A 16,761-nucleotide genomic window follows, 5' to 3' on the forward strand; every position below is an offset into this window, starting at 1 on the left:
CCGCATACAGAGAAGCAGCGTGATCACAAAGCTGCTAGATGAGTGTGTTTTGTTCCATTCAAGGCTCCTTGCCCTTGAGTAATACTAAGATTAATGGTTTCAAGTGAGGTGGGTTCAAATACATTAGGACCATTTCTATTATGAAATACAGACTTATCATATACATAAGAATACATTTGTATGTCCTTATAATGAGAGTGAGAATGGTTTAGTTTCTGAGGTTGAGGCAGGATCATATGCTGACCTCACTATGGAAGTGAAAAAACATAATATCTTAATGAAGTTGAACCCTGATATTAGTAGGCTTGCAACATATGCTTAACAATCCTTGCAAATGTTCACATTAATCACAGTTTACAGAGAAGGTTACTGAGTGTCAGAGTCCTGGGAGGCCTTTTCCTGTTATTATTCAACGTATAATTCATCATACAGCGAGCTAGTGTTTTAAAGGTTAAAGAAGCAGCCTCCTGACTATACAGTGTGGAGGGGAACGCAAACTTAACAGGTAAAACTGTCTCCTCCCCCTCCTCCTCCCCCTTGTCAAAAAACGCCCTTGAATGAAACACTCAAGCCTCATTACCCAAGTGAAGGTTCTTAATGCCCAACAGTCAAAAATTATTCTTAGCAGGCCCGGGTGTGTGAGATGGTCGAAATTTGAAGATTGCTGTAAAAACAGCATCTGTGCTCGTGAAGCCTTCCTTCAGTGAAAACGCTCATAAGAAGAACCTGGAATGCACTTCAGGAGACAGACAGACAGAAGTGAGGCTAAATTTTAAGCATTGTAATTTGCACAATTTTCCCTATTTGTCCCCCAAAAATCACAGATTGAAATCTTGCTACTTTCACTCACAATCTCCCTGTTCACTTCTGTCTGTCTCCGTCCACCTGTCTAATTCCCATGCATTGCGATAATATAGAGTAGTAGTAAAATAAAGTTGGGATACATACTTTGGTACTCACCAACATAACGAACTTTGAAGCCCTTCTTGTTTGTGCCATGATCTGAAGACCAGCGGACCAAGAACTGATGACCGGAGGTTGTGAGGTTAAAGGGTGCTGGCAGGTCTCCGCTCAGGGTTGCGAGAGTGGGACTGTTGGGTGTTGGACCTGAGTAGGATCAAGGCAATGTGGGAGGGAAAGGTGGAGAGGGCAAAGACAGGAGGAAAACATGAGAAACAACAAAGAAGCTGTGATTTGTTCTATTTTGCTACAGTGTATTATATTGTGATGGTCTTTGTGTGTCCAGTTCTCTCATGCAGATCCTTTGAAGCTAACTACACTGTATGTCAGAATGCATTTTTAAATGTGTTTCTCTTTTACCATCAAAAATCTCCAACACGTCAAACTCTCTTTCAGTGTGGAAACTTTCAAAGGTGATGGTGACGTTGTATCCTTTCTCTACTGTAACACTCCATGAACACATCTGGAGGTTGGGGTAGCTTTCAGGCCAGCCGGGGCTCAAAATGACACCAGACGAGTCATATCGCACATCATGTGCAGGACATTGAACTGTGGAATGGAAAATACCAAAAGTTAAACAAGTGATCACTAATTTTGATACAGTAGATGCTGTGAGCATGTGTTATTTGAAATATCTCTTAAACACCTTGGCATGCGGGAGGAAGTGCATCCATCTGTAGTCTCTCTCCAAGCCGACATGTTAGAATCTCGCTGCCAACCAATGTGAATCCAGGATGGCATCTGTACCTGATGATGTCACCTGGATGCACAGTGAGATGGAAGAGGTATTTTCAGTTGCTCTTATTGCATATAGAAAGTTGTGAAATGGAAATGACTTGTACTATGAGGTATGTTAGGCACATAAAGTACATGAGGTTGGAAAAGTCAATAATAAGGTATTCTATTATTCCACTCAAATAACAATAAGCCTAGAAAAGTAAATCACTATTTTGTATAAATAGTAACTGTTATGAGTTAATGTAAGAGACAATATAATTCAAGTTTATTCCAACTTCAATAACTGAACTTGATTGATTGATTGATTGATTGATTGACTGATTGATTGATTTTGTAAACTATTCTTGTGCTATTCTACAAAAGGAAAACTCAAAGTAAATGTAAGCCTTGTACTTGCAATTCGATCTTCCTGATACTACTGCTACTTTTATTCAACGTAAGGCTGTGAGTACCTGTGATATCACAATTAAAAAGTGTTAAGTTGTGCCTATTGACACAATACAAACATTATATGCAACGTATATAACACTTAACTGTAATTCAAAAGTAAACTTACACTGATTATTGCATGTCTATGTTCACCTAGTTGATATAATCTAGACGTATGATGTATTTTATGGAGAAGGTGATTTTGTTCTCATTTAAGGATCTGGAAAGTTACAAGTTTTAAGTTTGCCTCCTTCATCAAATTGACACATCTGGGTTCACTGCAGGCAGACAGACGGACAGCTCACCTATCTCCAACTCGCCGTCCTCCATCAGCATGTCAGCGTTGGGCACCTCTGGAGGAGGCTGGCAAACTCTTAATTGGTAGGCTAGGAGAGCAGACACAGCAGAGGAGAGGAGAGAGGACAAAAAAGAAAAGAGGGCCATTATATAAGACTGTGCGAGAGGAAATGTGGTAGTTGGAACAGAGCGTACACTTCTTCAGTGAGAATGTTTAAAGGAAACCCGCTGCTCTGACTTCCCTAATGTGTAATCTTCTACTCGTCTGTGCCTGCAACAACTCTCCTGCGAGTTGTGTTGAGGATTTTTTTTTAGAGAACCAAATAGTAGCATGATCTGATTTTATTTAGTCTTGGTTGTTTCAGTTTAACTTCACTTTTTTCAAGTTCAGATGGTCAGGTCAGCAGAGCCGGTTACACAGATACAACACTGCCTTGAATCATAAAAAGCAACCGACTTCAGAGCTACTGAGCTGAAGGCTGTAATCGATATTACTGCATGACCATAGATCACTCACTAACAGAGAGTGAGAGAGAGAGAGAGAGAGAGAGAGAGAGAGAGATAGAGAGAGAGAGAGAGAGAGAGAGAGAGAGAGAGAGAGAGAGAGAGAGAGAGAGAGAGGAGCTGAATTCAGACAGACAGTGAGATGAGGGCGAATAAGGGAGAGAGAGGGAGGAAGAGCAGAGGGCTGTAAGTCAGGATGAAATTGACTATGAAAATGAGACCTGCCAATAGTATCTGCTGCTCTCATGCATATCAAAGCCCTGTGGTCTGCGTGAGTGTGTGTGTGTGTGTGTGTGTGTGTGTGTGTGTGTGTGTGTGTGCAGATGCAGCAGCTGTGTCTGTGCTCCTGTGCATGAGGAGAGGTTCAGTGTGAGCAGCCATTGATCTCTCTAAGCTCCAAGACCATTTTTTATTGCTACTCTCACATTCATGTCACATCTGCTTTCTTAGTCTCATGTCCATGACAACATTATCCAACAGTGTATGGTCTCTATCTCTGTATGGAAGCCACTGGCATAAATGACCCAGAGATAAACAAATAGAACGAGTGACGTAAAGCCAACGTCCCCCAACTGTGGATTGATGCTTCCTTCAGGCTTTATTTGGCATTTCAAGCCAAAACTGCACTTTAGTAGCTGTCTCAGATACAGTGCGTCAAAGGAGGAGAACTTTGACCCTTACTGTGACAAGCTCATGGGAAAGAGAATCCCATTCCTCCTTGATTTATCATCTAAATACTGTCTTCTTGAACAAAAGTGACACAGCAATGTTCACAAGCACTGTCGCACGTGTCTTCCCCCACTCCCTCTTATCTGGCTCCCCCCGTCGCTCTGCGCTGTATCTCCTTCAATAAAGCAGAAATTGAAAATAAACTTGAATCCATCAGATGGTACTGTTCCTGTGTGAGTGTGACAGCTGACAGTTAAAACCTGCCAACAGAAATTCATTAGCAACGTGACATCTGCCTGGAAAAAGGGAAGTCGGCTCAGGAAAAAAAAAAAACTTCACATGTTTTCGCTAAAGAGCACTGAAGAGAAAGTTTTAAGAAGAAGCAAATATAAGCTTCATGAAGGAGAGGGCGGATGATATAAATGTGTTTATGCTTGAGTGTAAGTGTGTGTGTGAGAGAGGGAGAGGTGGGTAGGAGGGTTTAGACAAAATGACAACTGTTTTGAAGGGTAAAGAGAGTACATATACTGAGACTCATTAGAAGCCATTCTGTCAAATTAGAACTTCAACTCAAAAGGGAACTTTTCAGGAACTTAATGCTGATGAGGAAGAGGACTTTAAGCTGCATGTCTTCACTGTCTGCTGTAGAAAACCTTGCTTTGCTTAAAAATAAGACCTGCTTGGTTTGATGCTTTATGATGGCTTACAAGAGCAGATGAGGTTAAATAGAAGCTCTACAAAAGTAAATGATTCATCATGTTATCAAGCTTTCCTTCAACTCTCCAAGTCAGAAAAGAAGGAGCAACATGACAATGCGAGTTCAATGTTTTCACCTAACCTACCTCAGACAGACAAAACAAGGCAGGACACGGATAGTTGAGGTTGGCATCTTTTCAATGAGAAAGTCTAAAGACTACAACAAAGAAATTGAGCTAAAATGAATAACTGAACTGAGAAGGAGCACTTTACTACTTCTCTACTTTAACTTTTGTGCAAAGAGGCTCACTTATATAAACCTGTCCTGATGGTATCATTGTAAATATGTCAATTCCTGCCTGAATAACTGCATCTTGAACAAATAAGAGCTTCACATTTTCCTTTTAATTTTAAAATACAGGGGTGTTAGTTTGGCCGACTGGCTAAGTTGTGTGCAACTCCCAAATCTCTACCTTTGTTCCCTGCTCTATACAATATAATTTCAAATATATATATATCATCTGGATGTATATTTTGAACAAATTACTACGGTCTTATGGAAAAGTACTGGGATGGTTAGTTTTTCTGTGGATTGTGTTGTGATTATGCTTGAAGCATCTTCTGAGGACAAACCAAAGATAGCTGGTGGTACGTATTTTGACAATACAAGGTTCATGTTCACAATCAGGTTGAGTTGTGAACTTTTCAGGAAAAATGTTGCTAGTATCTTAATTTTTTTTTTTTTTAAAGAATAAAACAGAATCTATATTACTCCCAACAACAGAAACACAGGAGACACCACAAGAAGGGTTTTGGCAAGAAAATGGTCTTATTTTTTCCTCAGATTTTAAGAAGTTAGATATGTTATTTATATTTGAAGATAAAAAGATGAAAAAGTCAACAAAGGTTTGAATCATAGAAAAGGCATATCTAACCAGCACCTTCACTTTTATTTTGAGCAGAGTAAGTTAAAAAAAATATATAATAATAATAATAACATAAAAATAAGTTTATCTTCCAATTTGACACACTGCTTCACTACTTCATGACTCCTCCAGTGACGTTAATGACATGAATGAGGGGAATGTGTACAGCAGTTACTGTAATTGGCAGAAGAAAGAGTTGACAGATGCATAATCCCACAGGAAGACAGCAGGATGCTGGTCATTCAATCAGCTGTGAAAAGAAACTAAGAGACGCACCAGCCGCTTTCAAAAACTAAAAAGAATGAAAGAAAGAAAGAAAGAGCTATTCTAGCTCCTTATGCTGAGATGAGAGGAGAAGAAGATGCACTCTAGACTGCAGAGACAGATATACTCACCTGAGATAGATGGACTTCACGACCTGTGGAGTCTTACGAGATAATTACTGCATATTTTATGGACAACAAGTGGGAAATGTGTTACTACCTACTGCCTGAACAAGACTTACACTGGTGCTCGTATGGCAGAGGTTTAATTAAAGGCTCTGGAGGAGGGCTGGCTGACAGAAAAAGACCTAACTGGAGTTCCTGACATCACAACTTTGTTTCATTATGTAAAGTATCAAAGTTTTGTGCGTTGTGATCGTGGGCCAAGTCAACCGGCGATTCCCACCCCTTAATTTGTGAGTCAAATGGTGAATCATTTCAAACGAACCCAAACTTTGGCTTATAAAGATCTTTGTCAGACTTACAGCTGTTTTCTTTGTTTCAAAAACCAACTCTGCATCAACTTATCTTCTAACAACAGCTGCATTTGAACACTGTGTGTGTAACATGACAATATAAGTAATTAGTTTGCCTGTCAACAGCCATCACTGCACTTTATATTTATCACTGATTTACAGCTTTACTGCAGTAGAACATTTACATTTTTCCACAGGAAACTAAGTGGTTTACTTTTTTACATTTTTTTTTTAAATCAACCAAAGCAGAACTAACAAGAGGATTTCAATGCCATCCAACTTGAGTCACACATCTCACAATCCTTAATGACTCATTTGCAAGGCTGACAGCTTTAATGTAAAGTAACAGAGTAATGAAAAGCAGGAAGGGTGGCATTCAAAAACACCTCTGTAGAATGATGAGGTCAGAATGAGATAATCAAAGATATGCTGATAAAACTTCAGTGTTTAAAAAGTCCAAGGAGGACCTTTCTGCAGACATAACCAACCTGATTGTTAAAAATGAAAGTATTAATAGTGGCAGTGTGACTAATGTATCATTATTGTGGAAGGCTGCGACAAAGAAAAGTTCTCCTGGAGGTCCGAACTCCATGAGTCAGATGGAGTCAAAGGCAGCAGGTCTGAGTGGGACATAATGAGGATGAAGTTGAAATGGGTCTAAGACAACAAACAGATCAATGCCTTCACTGCAGCTACAGCTAATGATAACATCGTAGCTTTTACCACTTTAACCCAAGAGAACAAAGCCAACAGCAGGGAAAACAGTTAATGAATGTGACTTTTTTTATGTTTGCACTAGCTCTGTGAAACTGAAAATGTTGTCGTTGTCTTACCATGGTAGCTCAATACAAAGAAACCAGCTCCAGAGAAGTCAGAGTGGAACTTGATGAGGATGATGTTTGAGGTCGAGTAGACCGACTCCAAAGCTGTGTTCCCACTGAACTGACCAATCTGGGGTGATGACTGGTCTGGACCGTCCCTGCAGACAGAAAACACACACATGAATAAAGATGGCTTTAGAGAAGGGGGACACACTTTAGGGACTAAAAACCCATAGATGGATGCACTTGATCTTTCTTTATGGAACAATGGCAGAGAAGAGTCAGCCTAAAACATCATTTGAATAAGTTATTGCAGTCATCTCTGACAGTTAAACTGGCTATTTGTGATCAGGAAATGATTTCTCTGAGGCTAGAAACAAAGATAAAAGAGGCTTGATGATATTTATGGGACAAAACGAGGAGCTGCTCCATTGACTGCGAATGGACTTGGACACTTTGTGACAAAGTGCCCAGAGTGATTGAGCCTTGCTATGGGCTCATCTTCCTTCTCAAAACAATCCAAAGTAGAATGTCACAAAGCTCATTTAGATAGAGAAGCTTCACAAACCTCCATTACAAAAGAGCACTTCCTTTTTGTCTCCTGACAACAACACGCTCTAAAGCCCTGACTCTCCTCCTCTTGCTTTGGGATGCTCAACTTCATAAATATTGATTGAACTATCGTCAGATCATAAGAATAACAAATGTGAATCCTGTTGTGGACTTGGCTTTAGCTCAGCCACTAATAGCAGCCTGGCATTCATGAAAAGTTAAACATTTTCCACTGAAGGCAGACAGGAAGTTATCCGTCATCTGGCAGGTCAGCCTATCTGAGCAAAGTCACAAGCATATTTCATCTTTAATGCCAGAGCCACCAGCTGTCAGACTGGAACCGACCAATGGCGGACTCATTATCTGTGATTAGAAAGAATCATCATGAAGTTAAATGAAATGATTATTTCCCGCTGTTAAGTGTTTTTGGATGAGGGCAATTATACCTGTCAGGTTATGTAAGGAATGATCCTCGTCTCTGATTCACATTGAGAGGTTCACAGTCATCAGAGTTGATTCTTTCATTACTTCTGAGTGCTGATTACTGCAGAGGCTAACAGTCGCTAACATTAATGGGAACATTGAGGCAACAAATGCAATTTATAAGAGTCTGTAGCATGCAAGATAAGAAAATATACTTTTTGTTATCCCTTAGACAATAGTTGGGCAGCAGGTCCAAGTAAAAAATAGGAAATAGTGCCAACACAATGCATGTAGATTGATATGAGATTTGGTGTATAAATGTAAATACCATTGAATATCTAGCACTTAAAAGGGTGTATTGCTTACAATAATGTTAAATATTCATGTCCATGTTTCTCACAAGTAATGTCCCGTATTCAAAGGTATATTGAGCAAAATTCTAGCTTGTACTCTTTCTAGTAATTCCACCATTGAGCAAGCACTTAACAGAAGTAGCAAGGAAAATCTTCCAATTGGTGGACAGCCATCTGCTGAACTGGATGGGTCGTGAAAGTGAGATAAATAGAGAAGCAGAAAGAAAGGAATGACAGACAGACTGGAGGGAAAAAGAACAGATCACAGAGAGCTGTGGTAGCAATGCTGATAACAATGCTTAAATATGACTGACATTTGCAACAATAGCTACAATAATGATGTTAAAAGTATGACTTATTGCATTATTATTGCATTGCATTATACCCCATTATTTCAATGTAATCAGATGGTTCTAATGATAGTAATCCACAAGCAAAAAGAAAGAATCTGGAGAGAAAGAGAGAGGCTAAATGAGCAGAGCAAAACAGAGCTCATATGGAGGAGGCTGGAGCCGCCTCCGCACCACATGCCTCTGCTGCATGTACGGGGGTTAGCACAACACAAGGTAACATCTGTGACATATATGATAATTTTTAGGCTGAGATCCTGCACTAAGCCTCTCCATATGAGACCAATTAGTGGACTAACTGACTGTCAGGTTGGCTGGATGTGGACTGAGGAGACCGCTGTGAAAATCACACCTCTGCCACTGACACTGTGCTCTCTACAGGAAACTAACTTTGCAGCTGTGTGACTCAGATTGTGTGTAAGTGTGAGTGTGTGTGTGTTTTCTTTTTTATTTTGCTGCTGTCTTTGCTTTATGTGAGTTCAGCATTTCTTTTGTTGGCTAGTTTCTACTGATGGCAGGGTCATGAGCATGCTGTGAGACCAATTTGTGGTATTCACAAATCTGCAGAGAGTGGATGGCACATCTGCTCTACAGTTTAGCTGTTTCGTTCGGGGAAGATGGGTTACATAGTTGTAGTTGCAAGCATCACCTCCACACTAAATACATCTATATGCTAAAAGATTCATTACAGAAGGCTGAAACAAACAAGCTTTTTTTTCTCTTGATAGCATTTTCAGCTGTTAATGAGCTGTTATTTGGAGTTAAGGAGGAGCAGTTCTCAAATGTCAAGTGTGTGTAGGTTTGCAACAAGCTTCATATTTCATAGACTGTAACAAACTTTATCTTATACAACTTTAGTGAGGAAAATAATTGATTGAAAATAAATCTGCAGTGTTAATAACTGATTATTTGTGTAGCCAATTAGCAAACAAAAATGTAATGCTCTAGTTTCTACTTCTTAAAGAGAGGACTTCTTGCTTTTCTTTGTTCTAATGATACAGGTTTTTGGTTTGCTGGTTGAACAAAAAGGCTTCTGAAAAAAATTATCAGGGGCTGTTATGAATTATTTTAGCTATTAACTAACATTAGATTGATTAACTGAGAGGCTCACCTCATGCGTAGGATTAACAAGTGACCTGGCTGGAGTGTTTCACCTTGCACATGAAAAACTAACACATTCAGCTACATTTTTCAGACAGAGGTTGTATTCACACCCACACCTGAAACATTAGGTTTCACTACTGCTGATGTCTTAAGACTCCAGTAATGGGTCTTGAAACATTAGGTAGTACATTTAGCAGTGAACTCTTTCCCTTTTATTTACATCTAAATTAGAAACCCCTAAAGTAGAGTTTTCCCAAAGGGAAGCTAGAATTAAATAGAGTTTTGGGAAAAATAGGGTGAGATCATTGGAAAAGAGCTCAGGTCACCTGCTGGGATTGTTCGTCCTTGTAGGGAATGAGGTCACTTTTTTGGCTTATACTGCTCCATCTCTGTATTTTTTTTCTTTCTATCGAGAAAAAGAGCGACCTGAGTAATTACTTTGTACTACTAGTGTTGGACAGCTTTTTGTTTTCCTCTTACATTTCTAAAAAAAAGAGGACATTGTTGGGTCTTAAGTGAGGTTTTTAGTAGTTAAATTTGTGGAAAACTAATGAGCCATATCGTACAGGAGGCTGACAGTTCCGAAGTCAAGACAAGCAAACAAAATGCAAGTCGGACATTTGGTCCTGTTGTGTTCATGTTAAATAAAAAATGATTTGCAGAGGGAATCTATCTGCACCCAACCATGTCTTACCCTACTGTTGTGTTTTCTTTGTCTCTCCATGTCTACATGCCAGGTGATGCTACTAAACTGTTGATGCTGCAACCTGCCGTCTATTTATAGAAAACAGGCTTCAGCTGTAGAAAAGAAGCAGCAACATGTCACCCACAGAATACAAAAAAGTACAGTCTATTTATGTATCTGCTGCCACCTTGTACCTGTAGAAAAATATACAACATGTCTAAGCGCCATTTGAACACCTGCATTGACAAAACGTCTGCTGCTGCCAATGGCTGCTCTGCCAAGGAATCCTGAACAGAGAAGTCAAGGCGAGGCAGGAAGGGCGAGACAGATGGATTATATATAACACATAGTCTGAGACTAGGAGATGAGGAGCAGAAGCATGGGGGGAGAGAGAGAGAGAGAGAGAGAGAGAGAGAGAGAGAGAGAGAGAGAGAGAGAGAGAGGGAGAGAGAGAGAGAGAGAGACTTCTGGGTAAAGGGAGATACTGAAACATGACAGGAAAGAAACTATGTCAGAGCAACTTTATATTCAAGGAGAGAAGTCTGTAGTCATAGAAACCCTAGCAGGAATTTAGCTAATTAGTGGCCAACTCTGAAAAGATGTTTAAGAGCATGCCATCCTGTTTGAGGGAGAAAGTATGTATAAGTTTGGTTTAAGTTCACTGGTTATATGGTACAGTTAAAACAACTATTAGAAATGACTTTAATCTTGTTGAAGCAGCAAAAAAATGGTTTTAAGAGAGAAAAATTAAGGATACACAGCGTAAGTTAAGAAAGAGGATAAATATGATTAAAAAACAAACAACCCACCAAACAGTTATATAGTCGTATATAGGCTCTGTGCTTAGGACAGTAAAATTGATGTAAATCCCGTGTCCAGGGGGCACTCGAACACTCCACACACAGTCCTGGAAGTTGGGGTACTCCTCGGGGTGACCAGGAGAGTAAATGGTTCCGTTTAATGACGTGATGTTGCCACCACAGAGAGCTGTGACAGAGAAGAACGACAGAATTACCCTTCATTCATTACCAGCAATTAGTCTTACCTATGAGAAGATTTAATGACTGTCTTGATGACATCTCTGTCACCCATGTAATAACCACCAGATAACACTTTAATACCTTGAATAAATAGCCATTGCTCTTTTAGTTTAGTATCCCTCTTGAGGTGCGGTGTTTATGTTCATGGCTGTAATATTGCAACAGCTCAGCTCACTATAAAGCTGTGCATTTACATTTAGTCTCTAAATTAAGGATCCTTGAGTGAGTTCTCAGCAGGAAAGTCTTGGCTACAGAGTAAAAAGAGAGAATAATTAGATTACTGTGCGGCTACTTGTCATAAAGTTGGAATAATATCGTTTAATAATGATAATTTCACGGCTGAAAATGCACAATAACAACCACCCGGACACCTCTCTTCTTTCCTCCAGTTTTATTTCATACTCCTTCTTTCCATTTTAATTATGGTTCTCTCATTACTTCATTTTACAGCACAGTGTTTTTCATTTTTGTGTCGAGTCACCAGTTGAATATGCTTGTAATTGCTTTATATATTTTTCTTCCCATTATGCTCTTGGTGCAACAATTAATATCAACTGGTTATACTGTGGAAGAAAATAGAGTTTGTTCCTTTTGAGAGCCAGGTAGGAAGGATGGAATAGAATGTAAACATTTTACAGTTATTTAACACAATTGGCAACATTCACAACTGTGATGTTAAAAGTGTTGCAGAGCTATTAAAATCATTTACAAGTGTGGGTGTTTTTATTTTAGTCAGGGGAACTCATGGTCTGCAAAAAGCATGTATTTGGTTGGAGTTGTTTAAAGGAGACATGTATATCTAATTAACGTTGGGATCTGGGTACATGCTAATCCCATGTTACACACCCACTTAACATGCTGTCAAGTCAAATATTTGAAGGACAAACTAGAGATGAGGGGTCTAACACAGTTTGCATTCCTTTCATAATAAAGTGCTCAGCAGTTTTATGTCCTGACACATCCAATCAAAAGCTCCCCAACTAAACAGAAATCTCTAAACAATCAAACAGGCACGGTCATTCAGGGACAAGGTAAGACCATCTGTGTTACCTTCACATCGTGGCAGTGGGTGGTTCCAGTTCCTGCTGATTCCGTGTAAACATGTGAGTGAAGCGTCTCCGATCAGAGAATAACCAGGCAGACATTCAAACGACACCGTCATGCCTACGCTGAAGTCTGTGCCGATCACGATGCCGTTTCGAAATGGCCGAGGGTCCGGGCAACTCTGGAGCTGGTAGGCTAGAGACAGGATAATTCAGATAAGTGGAGGAACTGGTAGGCTAAAGCGCAGTGCAGGACTAGTGCAGGAAGGTAACGGCAGAGAGTATGTTCGTCATTGAAGGAGAGAGATTCCTCTACATCACTGACATCACCAACTTTTTGACACACCAAAGAAGCTCATACTTCATCTTTTGTTCCTGCTGAAATTAATCTGACAGTCTGCTATTTAAACCTTTTTGTCACACTGAGTTTCTCAGCCAAAGCTGAAGGAGTCAAAGGTTCAGATGAATTAAAGAGGACACGTGACTGAGAATTACAAACATGAGATGCTTAATTAGTCCTGTTTCTGATACTTCAGCAGTCATGAATCAAAAGCTGTTATTCATCAGCCTCCGTCACTTGCAATGAGGACAGATGTAACAAATTTAGGTTTCTTTTAATAAACATGAAGCAGCTCAAAACCTTTTAAATGACAACATCTCATTATGAACATTCATTCGGAACTAAAGAATTACATCATGTTTAAAATATTTTTGGAGGTCAAAAAAACTTGTGAATTGTTTTCTCCACACAGATAATTTTGTTGTCAGATGCTCCTGAGGAGTAAAATAAAAGACAAACATTGTTTAAATCTGCTAAACAAGTTTCCAAACAAGCAACAGTTGCTGTTTCCAGAGAAAAACAGAGTCAGGCATCTGCTGGTGTTGTTTTTGCTCGGGATATCATCACTGCACAAACAGTGTTTGAGAAAAACAGTTTCAACCAACATTTACCTTGATATGTGGTGTGGAACCCTGGCTTGTTTTGTGAATAATCGCTGTGAAAGAAGAAGCTAGTCTGGTGGGTGGTGCTAAATAGAGGCTTGGGGATGACCGGGCCACTGAATCTGTCAATGACCGAGCCCGTCTCCAGCGTTCCACTGCGGATTTCCAAGTAATCGTGGATCGCTTCGGTGGAGAAGTTGAGAAACTGGAGATGGATACCTGAGAAAACATGCAAAGCTTATGACATTGATTGAAAGCAGAAGAGCCTGGCGGACAACTCTAATGGAGAAAAGGAGTATGTGAGAGAATGAGTAATTGGAAGGATCAATCAATAAATAACACAAATACATGAAGGCGGATATGGAAACAGACAGAGGGAATTGGTAGAACGAAACACACACACTGTTCCTGAGCTACAGTGAAAGTTGACAGTGTGTCTTACCGAAGCCGACAGGTAAGTTGACTGTCCATGTGCAGTCCAATCCACTGGGGTAGTTGCCGGGGTAACCAGGACTGAGAATCACTCCACTTACATCTGTCATGGACCCACCGCACTGGGCTGCAGACACATACACAGAGAAAGAGAGCAAAAAAGGACACGGGTGGTTCAGGGTTGAAAGCAGACACTCAGCTCCTCGCTTCTTTTTTTGTAAGACACTGCTACTGGCTGGACACTTGAATATCACCAACCTGACATTTTAGCATCACTTTGAATAAAACATTAATATTCTGAATCTTTAATAAATGTCCTTCCTGAATAAATTACCATTGTGCATGTAGATGTGCGTCCTGGGCTTGTTTCCCTTTTAGTTTGCCTCAGCGCATGCTGATGATTTGGCACTGGCTGCATGTTTATGACAGAGTCTGACTGAGCTTTGCATCAGTGTAAAAGCTTAATCATATTCTACACAGCATACTAAATAATCAGCTCATCACAGAGAAGTAAATTGATCAAACGGCTTATTTTCCAGTGAGACCGGGTAGGCAGAGAAGACGAGTTGCATCATTTCTACAGCAGTGAAATGCTGAATGTATATCAGTGTGTTTAGGCTGGATTGCCTCTGTGTGTGCACTGCAGGAGAAAACCTACCAAGACACAGTGGTACAGGGTAGTTCCATCTTCTGACAGGCCCAGGCATGCAGGTGATATGAGCATTGCCCTAGAAATGCAAAAAGCAACCACAACACATCATCACATTACAGCTTTTAACACAAAATCTTAATGCATTTAGTTTAGGAGTGATGTTTTATTTCATGTTATATAACATTCAAGCTCTGGAAAAACAATAGTAGGCACTAGCATGAATGCTGAGGAGATGTATTAATCAAAATTGCTGTGCTAAGTATGAAAATCCAAGTCTCTTTTGGAGTTGTATACTACACAGAAATTGGGCAGACCACATCAGAGACATACATAATTCATGAGTTGTGCGAACCACGCTAGAGTGGTATGTTTAGTAAAAACCGGGAAACCACCCAGGAGTAGGGGGTTTCTTTCTGATTCACATTTTCAAAAGTTCCTGATTTGTGCAGGCAGGGGGGAAAAGTAAAATGTAGCATATTCAGGAAAGCCGAGGAGACTTTAATAGTTTTGTATACACATCTGGAACTAGGATTGCACAAAAAACTGTACCAAGAGGTGAATTTGTTCGGGGTGTGTACCTGAAATTACTTTCTCACACATTCCCCTAGTCCATTAGAGGAGCTTTCACAGAAAGATAACACGTTTATGAACATTTGATTTTTTTTTCCTACCTGAAGAGAGTATCCTTGTTCACATGAAAACTGCACAACATCTCCAACCATAAATCTGTCTCCTTGTCTTATTCCGTAGCTCGGAGTCTGAGGCTCTGGACATGACTCGAGGCCAATCGCTGAGAAGAGAAGTGAAGTACGGTTTTAGTCATCAGCTTGAAAAATGCCAAAAATAAAGCTGTACAGAGGAAAGTTTGTTACCTGTATATTCCAGGTGAAAACCAGCAGCAGAGACGCTAATATCTGAGCTGAAGCTGAGATAGAGGTTGTTAGACGTACTGTTCAGCAGAGGAGGGATGGTGGTGCCTGAATGCACGGAAATGCAACAGAAAGAGGGGGAGACAGCAACAGAAAACAGCGATCATATTTCTTTATTTTTTAACTAAGCCTTGAAAGCAGTGATCTGAGTAATCTGACAGCAAAGGGAACAACAAAGGCCTCCCAAACCTGTAATTTTACTTCTCCTTTTTTTTTATTGATGTGTTCTCGAAAGACGGAAAAGGGGAATTACTTTTATATGAGACATCTGTTTTGTTTGAAGTCTCTTTTAAAATGTTGGCTTGACCTACTTAGCTTGGACAGGCAATGTGCAAATAAAAAACATAAAGTGCAGTGCTATTGAACAAAGCAGGCACATCAAAACAGTGTAACCCTGTCAGAGCCTTTTACAGTAACACAAAGGATGATGTGCCTTAATGTAAAGAAGTATTAACCCACCCCTGTTTCCTTAAACTGACTGTAACTGTCTCTGCTTGTTTAAAAATGCAACAGAAAATCTTCTGATATCGGCCACTTGTGGAGTTTTCCTATTTATGTGGACGACAGTGAACTGAGAGCAAAGCCCAATTTGATTTATGTGTTTTTGTTCACTTGCAGTCAGAGCTTATCAAAGTTACAGAGGCATTCCTCTGAATCGACAGTGAATTGGGCCAGCGGATGTTATTGGTTGCCTGTTGTGAAGGGAATTAATTAGCAGATTTCTGAGCAGTCTGATGCCCTCCTGCTGGTCGTTTCACATTCCAAATAAAAAAGCTCATTCATTATCATAACGCAGAGTAAGAAATGATTCTTCCTTAATAATGCATGATGAATGATAAAGAATTAGTAATCGCATAGATTTAACCATAACAATTTATGATTTATGGCGGTTCTAATTAATAGATGTAATTAACCTGTAGAAAGTTTCATTACCTCCCTGCATGTATTTATTCATTAATAACTTGAAATGGGAACAGAAGTACTATCATGATTATCATACAGCCGACAGTTAACAGACTGCTTTTAGTTTGATGTTGAACAAAAAAGAACAAAAACGGTGTTGGGAATTAGAGATCAAAAAAATAATAACTTTGTATTTTTTTTGTTTTTGTTTGTCAGCTTTCAGGCATTACTGAAGTCTAAAATATAAAAATGGTTGTAGCATATTGACCCAGCATGTGTGCTGCTGCTGAGTTTCATCACTGACATCGCATGGGATAACATTCATGCAGAGCAAACAGACAGAGCAGTCGTTTTTAATGTTATTTGGCTTTCTTTTTGGTGTTAAGTTGTAAATATAAAACACTGTGTTGGCATGGGTTGACATTTCTTGCTGTTCTCTTTTATGTAGTTACATTGTGAAGCACACTTTGGAAGCATTTAGCATTTAGAAATGTGAATAATCATATTGTTCTGGAATTAATATGTCTGATGCATCACCTCACGGGCTGCTTAGAAAACATCTATTCCTAGAAGA

General features: G+C 39.7%; 1 protein-coding gene across 1 annotated transcript in view; it reads right to left on the reverse strand.

Annotated features, from left to right (window-relative positions):
• LOC117828050 (CUB and sushi domain-containing protein 3-like) overlaps nt 1–16,761 on the reverse strand; it is a 293,307-nt gene that overhangs the window by 31,683 nt on the left and 244,863 nt on the right. The window contains exons 39-50 of the mRNA XM_034705024.1: nt 15,228–15,332; nt 15,027–15,145; nt 14,362–14,431; nt 13,714–13,830; nt 13,281–13,490; nt 12,337–12,525; nt 11,056–11,233; nt 6,792–6,937; nt 2,433–2,513; nt 1,607–1,720; nt 1,321–1,509; nt 961–1,107 (exon numbers count right to left, since the gene is read on the reverse strand). Of these exons, the coding sequence (XP_034560915.1) occupies nt 961–1,107; nt 1,321–1,509; nt 1,607–1,720; nt 2,433–2,513; nt 6,792–6,937; nt 11,056–11,233; nt 12,337–12,525; nt 13,281–13,490; nt 13,714–13,830; nt 14,362–14,431; nt 15,027–15,145; nt 15,228–15,332 (1,665 nt within the window). The remainder of the gene's footprint in view (nt 1–960; nt 1,108–1,320; nt 1,510–1,606; nt 1,721–2,432; nt 2,514–6,791; nt 6,938–11,055; nt 11,234–12,336; nt 12,526–13,280; nt 13,491–13,713; nt 13,831–14,361; nt 14,432–15,026; nt 15,146–15,227; nt 15,333–16,761) is intronic.

This window comes from Notolabrus celidotus, chromosome 16, assembly GCF_009762535.1.
Source record: "Notolabrus celidotus isolate fNotCel1 chromosome 16, fNotCel1.pri, whole genome shotgun sequence".
Taxonomy (NCBI): domain Eukaryota; kingdom Metazoa; phylum Chordata; class Actinopteri; order Labriformes; family Labridae; genus Notolabrus; species Notolabrus celidotus.